The sequence below is a fragment of the Octopus bimaculoides genome, chromosome 6 (assembly GCF_001194135.2).
Source record: "Octopus bimaculoides isolate UCB-OBI-ISO-001 chromosome 6, ASM119413v2, whole genome shotgun sequence".
Classification (NCBI taxonomy): domain Eukaryota; kingdom Metazoa; phylum Mollusca; class Cephalopoda; order Octopoda; family Octopodidae; genus Octopus; species Octopus bimaculoides.
In genome coordinates this window covers 62,125,636-62,137,081 of record NC_068986.1, presented here as the reverse complement: position 1 = coordinate 62,137,081, position 11,446 = coordinate 62,125,636, and the positions used below count along the sequence as shown (strand labels likewise).

Genomic DNA, 11,446 nt, shown 5'->3' with positions numbered 1-11,446 from the left:
GTGGATATAGCCAGCGTAAAATTGCAGAAAACCTTGGGATCCCACTTTCTACAGTTAATAGAGTGATTGTGCAATTCACCAGAGAGGGGAAGGAGTCTACATCACCTTGTTCAGATCAACCAGGGCCCTCTGACAGGACCCTTCTCTTTGCTAAGAGAAATGTAGAGGATAATCCTTGTTGCAAGACCTCTGACATAGCAGAGCAAGTTGATGTCAGTCCCAGAACAGCTGTCAAGTATCTCCACAAAATTGATTATTATGGCAGAGCAGGAAGAAGGAAGCCACATCTTTGACCAGCCAATATGAAGCAGAGAAAAGATTGGGCCAATGAGATGGTGTAGAGGCCAGCAGCATTTTGGGATACTGTCATATTCTCTGATGAGTCCAGATTTGCTGTATTTCCTAACAGTGGTCGAGTGTGGGTCTGGAGACTGTGATCAAGAGTTTGATGTGAAAAGATTGCAACTAACAATGAAACACAGCAAACACAGCAGCTATTCTGTGATGGTCTTGGGAACAATTTGGAGCAATGGTTGATCAGAGCTGGTGGAGTGTGAGGGAAAGATAAACTCAAATAAATATGTGTCCATATTGCAGAAAGGACTCCTTCCAAACTTCTCCAGTGATGAAAATGATTAAAGAAGACTCTCTATTTATGGAAGATGGGATTCCTTGTCACACAGTTAAAATGACCCAAGATTTGTTGGAAAAGAATGGCATTAGAAAGCTTCCACAGCCAAGCCAGTCACCAGATATGAACCCTACAGAACACTTCTGGGGCGTAATAGACAGGACGTTTCATAAACAGAACAAGACAGCATCTTCAAAGCCAGATCTTTTGAGATTATTGCATGAAACTTAGCAAGAAATTCCGCAAGAGAATATTCACCATCTGATCAGTAACATGCCTAATTGGGCCCTTTCATTGAAAAATGCAAAGAGCATGTCTAATAAATATTAAATGTTCACATTATAACAACTAACAAATAATTTGAATGTATAATTTCAGATTAAATAAATTTTAATGATTATAAGGATGTCTATTTACTTCTTTTATGTCTATGTAGATGATTTAGATTTCATATAGAAGCTGAAGGTGGCTTTATTGAATAACATTATAGAAAAGGAGGTTTATTATATATGTTTTTTTTTTTATAACCATAAATCTGTCTTCAAATATCTTATGTATCCTGTATATTTTTTTTATCACAATTGCAAATTCATAACAATTAACTCTTTCATTACTATATTTTGAACTAAAATGCGTTTCAATTAAATTATAAAATAATAGTGAATTGGGACTGGTTTCATAAAACAAATCTTTTTTATTTATCAACATATTAATGTGATTTTTGGAACACAGTTTGACAAAAGCTTCTTAACTAAATCCATTTCATAATTTTAGTCTCAAAGTGAATCTAATTACAAGTAAATTCAGCAAAATATAAAGTTATTTAAATTTTGTTTAATCATCGGCATAGAAAATTGGTATCGGGCAAATTTATCTACAACAATTCATCTACAACTACACACACACACACAAACCACACACACATAAATTGTAGACGAATTCACCTAGAACATAGAAAATGAGTTATTAGCTAATATTCAATGAGTATACAACAAAATTTTAATAGAAGAATTGTGCATATCCATAGTGAAACATTTCAGAAAAGTCGAAATGGGAAAAAAATGGAAAAAATCTCCAAACATTCACAACACTCAGATATCATGTATAATAATAGCAGATAGTGTAAATCAATTGTTTACATAATGAAGCCAAATGTTTGCATGAATGTACTAATGAAATTTGCACTGAAATTCCTATTAAAATATGAATAGATCATTTCAGCTGGTTTTGGGTGGTTTGGTAATATCAACCAAAATTTTGTTAGGGTGGCTGTGGCCAGGTCAGTAACAAAAGGGTTTAAAACATTTTTAAAAAAATTTCACTGTTTCATTTATTAAATTTTAATGAATAAATCCTCTCTCTAAAACAACTACAGAGTGTGTAGGGTGAGAGGAAGAACAGTTGGAGTAGGAATGGGTGTCATTAGGTTTCTGATGCACAAAAGTGAAAATGTCAGGACTCTCAATAAAAGACATCAAGGAAGATGACAGAAGTGTTTGTGATGGTAGAGGTAAATTCCAAAGATAGGAAGAAAATGTTGATGTAATAGATGAAGGCAGAGAGTTTGTCCCAAGAGAGTGTAATGGTGCTAATATAATCACTGATGTAATGACCATATATTTCACTGTTAATGTCTTCTCAATCTCACTCTTCCCAATCTAGCACCACTTATGAACATTTTATCTCTCTCTGATGAAGATTCTGCTTGAAATCAACTTCCTCATGACAAAATAAATTATTCTAATTTGTGAAGATTTTTGTAATAACTTACAAGGTTGAATTAAACCAATTATACTCCCACACATCTTCAGAATTAATATGAAAAAAAATTAAGGAACATATACAACAAATTCTTCAAAAAAATTACTTTCATTTGTAAAACTAAATGATAAAAAGCCTTTAGATTGGTGAATAAAGGAATATAAAATATTCCTTTTGCTTTCAGTTGCTTTTCATGATGCATAAAAATGAAAACGTCAGTGTTGGAAGTACATCATTCAATTTGGAAATTTCCAGCTGAGAAATTTCCTTTGCTCATGAAACAAGCAGAACTTTAAAAAAAACTAAATATAAACAAGAATAACCGAAGAATTTTACTATACAATATCTAAAAATGGAAAACTTACTTCAATATCCCCTGAAGCTTCATTCTCTTGAAGAACTAAGCGATAACAATCCAGTTTATTTGTTTCCCAGCCTAGACAAACCTGAAGAGGAAATTCTTCTGGCATAACTCGCCGCAGTTTTACTGAAATTATAAGTTAGAATTGGTTCATCCATCAAAGTAAAGTGAAAAGAGAACCAGCATGAAATCTTGAAAACATTGATTTAAAAACCAAGGATGGAAGTACATCATTCAATTTAGAAATTTCCAACTAAGGATCAAATCTATAAGTGTAATTCATATTCACACTCAATATTCTAGAACATTTTCATAACTATATATCCTGTGTATTTCAATCAATTTTGAAATAATAAAAAATTGGGAAGGATTTAATAAAATAATTGTTATTAAGTTGGTGTTTGGAACTTATAAAAAGAATTACGAACTATGCAGGTGCTTCCAAACCGCATGGTTCTGGGTTCACTCACACTATGTGGCACCTTGGACAAATGTCTCCTACTATAGCCTCGGGTCAACCAAAGCCTTGTGAGTGGATTTAATAGACGGAAACTGAAAGAAGCCTGTCGTGTGTTTGTACCCAACCACCGCTTGACAAACAGTGTTGGTGTGTTTACATCTTGTATCTTAGCGGTTTTGCAAAAGAGACCAATAGAATAAGTACCAGGCTTAAGAAAAAAAAAAAGAAAATAAGTATTGGGGTCAATTAGTTTGACAAAAATTTCTCAAATCAGTGCCCCAGTATGGCCCCAGTATGGCCCCAGTTTAATGACTGAAACAAGATAAAAGGTATTTAAAATAGTACTCTTATATCATAAAACCCAAAGTAGTTTCAGATAGATTTGTATTAATATGGTTAATAATAAAATAAATTTTCAAAATGAGGCTATTAATTAATGTATGATGCATTCAATTTCTTGTTGCTAGTTTATACTGCTAATGTTCTTGGAAAAACAATGGGTAACTCAATTTCATAACCTCTAAAATCATGTTGTTTTGTCTTTGTAAAGAAAAAGCTCATTTAAGTGATGTCATTTGCTTCCAGTTCACAATGTAACTATGACTGAGTTGTTCATTATTTAATAAACTATGGAATTATTAACTTGTTTGTAAACAGGTGAGGGTATAAAAAAGGGAAGAGCATCCAAGAATAGAAAAAAAATCAATAAATTCCATTTAACCCATGAAAGGATGGAAAAGTGGACATGATGATGAAGAAATATATATGTGTGCGTACATTTAATTCTGATTTTTCATGGTAGCATGGGTTAGACAAATATATTATTGAAGAACTGTTTTACAACCTGATGCCCTACCTGTTAATAACCCTTACTTGTTTTCTAAGTAACAGATCTCTTAGTCACACTTCACAGCTTGTAGCTCAGAATATTCAGCGAAATACAGTTATAAACAAACACACACACACATTTAAAGAAAGTTTTCCATAAAAAGTTATTAACTATTTAAAACAACTTTTTTGAAAAACAACATCATACAAACATTTTGGAAAGTCTTCGTATTGAATGCAAGTGCTTTTGTTGTTCAACTTTTCAAACACATGTTATGGGCTAATCTGTATAGAGGAAGTTGTTCTTAGTAATGGTGTTGACTATTTCAGGTTTAGTTTCAGATTTAGGAAATGTGGGAAATGAGAATTACATAGGAGAAACAATCAAAATTAAACAGTCATGTGAAAGTGCACATGCAGCAAATTAAAGATTCATCTTTTAGAAATGTTCCATTTAGCGAGCATCTACAGATTTGTACAAACGGAAAATTCAAAATATTTTATTTTTCTCAAAATAAAAGAAGAACATGATCAACAATGAAAGACAAAAGTAGAACATTATAAGAATGCTAAATCTGAAAATAAAGCAGACATAGTCCACACTGTTGCTAAAAGCAACTTCTTCTAGACAGATTAACACACAAAATACATGTGAAATATTAATGAAAGTACATAATACGAAAACTTCTTTCCAAGAGGTTAGAGTTATTCTGTGTGTACAAAAGAAATATTTTTGAATAGTTAATAACTTAAGAATATCTTACTTTAAATATTGTTACTGCATGAAGTATTTTAAGCAAAATCTTTTCAATATATAAGTACACAAATACACACACTATAATATTTTGCTAGTGATACTAATGACCCAGTGTTAGAACTACATATAAATGTTTCAGAATAAAGTGTTAGAATACACATCATAATACGTAATTCAATAAGCAACAAGGGAACAGAATTACTTGATCAACTTCATTAACTTATAGCTGTTTCTGCTATAAAATGATACATAAGCATTCAACTCTGAGTGCACTGTGTCATACAGAAGAAACAGCAGTAAGCTAATAAAGTTCATTAAGGAACTCCTGTTCCCTTATTATTTATTACTGTATACACACACACACAGACATATAATATATATATATATATCATCATCATCATCATCGTTTGACGTCCGCTTTCTATGCTAGCATGGGTTGTACAATTTGACTGAGCACTGGCAAGCCAGAAGGCTGCACCAGGCTCCAATCTGATCTAGCAGAGTTTCTACAGCTGGATGCCCTTCCTAATGTCAATGTCAACCACTCCGAGAGTGTAGTGGGTGCTTTTACGTGCCACTGGCACAAGGGCCAGTCACACGGTACTGGCAATGACCACGCTCAAAATGGTGTTACACACAGGCATGGCTGTGTGGTAAGAACCAACCACATGGTTCTGGGTTCAGTCCCGCAATATGGCACTTGGGCAAGTGTTTTCTATTATAGTCTTGGGCCAACCAAAGCCTTGTGAATGAATTTGGTCGATGGAAACTGAAAGAAATCTGTTGTATGCTTGTGTGTCCATGTCCCCTCCCATCACACTCAAGGTGGTGTTCCACCATAGCCACAGTCAAATGACTTGCAACAAGTAAAAGAATACACCACATACACATATGCTTATATATATATATACGTATAGAGGGATATACATATGTATACAGATGTGTGTGTGTGTGTGTGTGTGTGTGCGCGTGCGCACGCGTGTGTATCATCACCATCATCTAACATCTGTATTCCATGCTGGCATGGGCTGGAAAATTTTGCAGAAGCTGGCAAACCAGAGGACGGCATCAAGTTCCACTGTCTTGGCATGGTTTTTATGGCTGGATACCCTTCCTAATACCGATCAGATTACAGAGTGAAGTGGGTGCTTTTTATGTGGCACCAGCACTTGTGAGGTCTGTTTTGGCATGCTTTTCATGGTTGGATACCCTTCTTTAATGCCAACCAGTTTACAGAGTGGACTAGGTGCTTTTCATGTGGTGCTAGCACTGATGAATTGTCAAAGATCCTTTGAGGGGTGGGGGCATTGGAGAAGGTGGCTTTGCTAGGTGGTGAGAGGTTAGAATATGATAGGACAAAGACCGGGGTCTCACTGTAGAGGAGATACATGGTAACTCCAGTTAGAGGGGGAGGGAGAGAGAGAGAGAGAGAGAGAGAGTGGAAGCAAAAGTGAGTCAGAGAGAGCAAGTGAGAGACAGTGAGATATATGGTGGCATATTCTCAAGTTATGGGGGGTTAGAATACAAATGGGATGGTAGAGCATTACCAAGGGTGCATGAGTACGGAGTTCATATGAATGCAAAGAGGGAGGGAAGGGGGGATGCAGTCACTAGTGAAAGCTGGGTATATACAAGGGAAACAACAGGATAAGCAATGATACAGTGAGGACAAGATTGGGCTGCAGGAGTGGGGAGAGGGAGCGGTAGCATAACTTTGGTGTGTGGGGGGTGGGGTGTCAAATGCCCCAGGCATGGGTTTGATTCCTAAATTGGGTAGGGCATAGTATCTTTGAGCAAGGAACTTCATCTCATATTGCTCAAGTCTACTCAGCTGAAATAACTACAACCTGTGTACCGCTGCAGTCCTCGTACCCTCCAGCCGCCACATTCTAGATGTTCTGCTGGATCAAGGGTGGGATGGCTTACAACTGCATAAGTACTTAAAATAATTAGCAAAAGCATAGTACATCCCAGCAAACCATACAGCTGCAGTTTTATATACATATATATGATGAAGATGATGATAACATGTATTGCATGTTTGCATGAGTGAGTTTGTATTCCCCTCATCTTCATGTGTGTTCATTTGATTGTTGTCAATAATGACTTTGCTGACAGTGTAATTTGCTTGCAGTCCACAGTGAAAGCATGTCCAGACTTCTTGACATGTCAGGACATGTCATGCAGGCTCACTCATGCAACGTCATTTTTGTCTAGTTCTCTGAGTAAACATGTCCAAGCTGCTTGTTGTTTGATAGACTGGGAGATTATTACCCTACTTGGACACAAGTGGAGGTTGATGACACAAAGAGCATCCAGCCATAGAAAATGCTACCACAATGATGGTGATTATGTATTGCAATGCCAGTATTTGCCAGTATTTTTTAACTAAAACTGTCAATTTTAAAATATAAACTATTTAAATTCTTTTGATTACCATAGCTATGATTTTTAACATCCATTTTCTATTCTGGCAGATTTCATACTATCATACAATCTCATAGACCAGTTATCTAGTATTTCATGTAGCACTTAATCATAGTTCCCTACAATCTTCTTCTATTCCTTCTATGTTATCTCTTCAAATTTTCTTAAATTTTTCATCAAGTTCAATAATTAGTGGATCAAATCCTTTTATTGTCTGAAGAACAATAGTGGGAACAATAACTCATTAGATCTTACTGATAACATTAAAGATTTCTACTGCATGATATCTATTGATGAAGCCTATCCCTCTTCAAGCTGTAAGAGCTGAACTCACTACTCAATTTTAAAACCTGCAGCTACTATAAGTAGTGAATTGCAGTTAAGTGAATTATTCCACTGAAAGTGAAATTGCTATAACCATGACCATAGTGCAGTGATACAATACAAATTACTGATCCTTTCATTCATTTCTAATGACCTATTAATTAAGTCACCCATAATTCCAATTATCACTACAATTTATTTCAAACTTTAGTAAATGAGTCCAAACTTCACTAAATGTGTCAAGTATTAAATATTTTTACATTTTCCTTTTAAAACAAGAAATAAAGAAAGTTTTCAAAAATTCTAACCAAGTTTTTTGTTTTTGAATTCCTGTTCATACATAGCAAACTTCCGAGGATTATCAAGAATCTTGAATTTCTTCAACAAAGCTGCAATCACTTCTTTGGTTGTAGTCTCACTGAAATAACAGAGAAAGAAGTACTATTAGTCTAATGTCATAGTATTTGCTTCATAAGGCACATATATTTTCTTTCCACTTCACAAGTTACATTAATTTCAGACTATTCTACTTTCTGAGAATAGTTTGAAATTGAGGCAAGACCTTCGTACGTTGGGCCTCACTGAGGCGATGACTACTGACCGAGACCTTTGGAAATGTGCTGTGCGTGAGAAGACCCGGCAAGCCAAGTAAGATCGTTGCCAGTGCCCCTGGACTGGTTCTTGTGCGGGTGGCACATGAGATGCACCATTTTGAGCGTGGCCGTTGCCAGTACCGCCTGACTGGCCTTCGTGGGATTTTCGAGTGAGATCGTTGCCAGTGCCCCTGGACTGGCTTGTGCGGGTGGCACATAAAAGACACCATTTCGAGCGTGGCCGTTTTCGTGCGGGTGACACGTAAAAGCACCCACTACACTCTCTGAGTGGTTGGCGTTAGGAAGGGCATCCAGCTGTAGAAACTCTGCCAAATTAGATTGGAGCCTGGTGTTGCCATCCGGTTTCACCAGTCCTCAGTCAAATCGTCTAACCCATGCTAGCATGGAAAGCGGACGTTAAATGATGATGATGATGATGATGATGATGATTAACTTACTAGCTGGAGCTGTGAAAAATTCATGGAAAATATAAAAAATCAACTGGCCACCCTGTCCCACACAAAATTTCAGGACTTGTGCCTATAGAAGAAAAGTATATTGCGGCAGTTACAGATTATAGAAGGAAATGTAAAACCGATAAATATATAATCCAACCAAAACATCTCAGTTAAGCAAACGTAAACAGAATTGTTATTTAGCCTTAAAATACATCTTGGCTTGGTGGAATGGAATGTTTTTCTCGTATTCGTTTATTCTTTTACTTCTTTCAAGTATTTCACGGTGGCCATGCTTGAGAACCACCCTATAGTCGAAGAAACTGATGCCTGGGCTTATTCTGTGTTAGCATGGTGCTCAGTCTGAACAGCTAAGTTACAATGACGCAAACACACCAAAATAGACACAAACACACAAATATATATGTACATATATAGATATATGTACATACATACATATGTACATACATACATATATAAATAAAAATATATAATACATATATATATATATATAAATATAATATATACATATGTATATACAAATATAATATATAAATATATATATACAAATATAATATATACATATATAAATATAATATATACATATATAAATATAATATATACATATATATATATATATATATATAACACATGTATATATATATGTAATATATATATATATATAAATAAATATCGTCCAACCCATGCTAGCATGGAAAGCGGACGTTAAACGATGATGATGATGATGATGATGATGATGATATATATATACTATGTATATAATATATAGAAGTAATATATAAATAAAATTTTTCTTGATTATATTTTATCTTTAAATAAAATTAAAATAAATATATATATATTCATAATATTTAATAAATATATAAAATATATATATATTTATAATATTTAATATATATATAAAATATATATATATTTATAATATTTAATATATATATATAATATATAATATATATATATATATAATATATATATATTTATAATATTTAATATATATATATAATATATAATATATATATATATATATATCTACAATATTTAATATATATACAGGTAATATATAATGCCCACCACTGCACAAGACCACCACAGTCAACAGACATGGGTTGGCCTCCCCTAATGCCTGCACAGTCATCACGCCAATATTTTTACTAAATATTGGAGGCCTGTTGCATTATAATAAAAGCAAAATTTCTTTCCTGAGAGACCTTGCTGCAGGCAATGAAGCCCTTTGCATAGCACTCGTGTAAACTAACCTCAGCCCTGATATAGAGGATGCAGAAGTACACGTACCAAAATATGTCATACCGTGAACAGACAGAAGGAAAAGGAGCCATGTTGGAGTTGCTGTATACATCCGTGACGACCTCACACCCCAGGTCTTACTGTCATACTCAAATTCGGTATGTGACACTCTAATTGTATACTTAAGACAACATAATATAGTCATATGCAATACATATTGCCCACCAGATGCTCCAAACGACATAGGCAAATTTGAAGATTGCCTCACAAGAATTAAAGAAATGCTGGAACAACATGTGACCATATTTCTTATGGGTGATTTCAACTTCCCCAACGTCAAATGGCCCGAAGATCTCATACTCTCAGGAATGACTGATCGCAAGCTAGCATAGGTGGAATTTCTGCTCAACCTCACCAATGCCCTATTCATATAGCAAGCTATTCTCAGACCAACTAGACATAATAACATTCTGGATCTCTGCTTCACGAACAATATGGACATCATTCACGATGTCAAAGTGACGCCGACATTAGTTTCAGATCACAACATAATAGAGCTGTCTATGTTTGGGCTGAAAGTAACCAGAGACATACAGCCTAAAGTAAGCACCCGAAATCTCTCCAATCTAAACTTCCACAAAGCAGACTGGAAATTGATCCAGAAAGAGATCCTCAGAGAGGATTGGCCAAAATGTCTCTCCACACCAGACACTGACATGAAACTAGAATGTTTCATGTCTATTGTGCAAGCCATATGCCAGAAATATGACCCAGAGAACAAGGCCAAAACAAATAGGAACAAGATTCCAAAGTAGAGGAAGATCCTCGTGAGACGACGGACGAAAGTTGCAAATCGACTCAACCAGCATCCCAAATGTAGCAAAAGGTCCTGCCTAAAAACGACACTGATAGAAATTGAAAAAAGACTGCAACAATCCTATGTGAGGGAGAGAGCAGACAAAGAAGCCTGGGTTATAAAAAAACATTACGCCAAACCCAAAGGCCTCCTTTCATAACGCAAAAGAAACAGCCTCAGTACGCTGCAAGATAGGACCCCTCTTCGAAAAGGGTGGCTCCCTCACAGACAGTCCAACTAGGATCAGTGAGGTACTGAATGACCAGCTCAAAAGTGTCTTCGCCACCCCGTTGGGACACAGACAAGTGAATGAACCAGTGGACTTCTTTGCCACCTCCCCTATAACCAGCGAGGCAGTTACGCTGGAATGCATCGATATTAGCGAAGATGTACTACTAGCTATACATGAAGTGGACACAAACTTAACTGCTGGTCCTGATGGTTTCCCTGCAATCCTCCTCAAATCGTGTAAGCATGCCCTGGCAAAACCCCTCCAGATTCTCTTCCAGAGCTTTCTCGCAAACGGTAGACTGCCAAGCAAGCTGAAGGAGGGAATAATATGCCCAATCCATAAAGGGGGAAGCAGAGCAGATGCCAAAAACTATAGGCCTATCTCTCTGACTTCATACATCAGCAAAGTCATGGAAAGGATAGTCAGAGGAAAACTAATCACATTCTTAGAAGAAAATAACTTGCTGAGTGATACCCTGCATGGCTTTCGACCAGG

At 35.7% G+C, this 11,446-nt stretch overlaps 1 protein-coding gene across 2 annotated transcripts in view; it reads right to left on the bottom strand.

The window, feature by feature from the left end:
* The window catches only part of LOC106878752 (uncharacterized), a 153,437-nt gene that overhangs the window by 5,352 nt on the left and 136,639 nt on the right, over positions 1–11,446 (bottom strand). For both annotated transcript variants that reach the window (XM_052968770.1, XM_052968771.1), the window contains 2 exons: positions 7,858–7,967; positions 2,758–2,879 (listed from right to left, as the gene is read on the bottom strand). In XM_052968770.1, the coding sequence (XP_052824730.1) occupies positions 2,758–2,879; positions 7,858–7,967 (232 nt within the window). The remainder of the gene's footprint in view (positions 1–2,757; positions 2,880–7,857; positions 7,968–11,446) is intronic.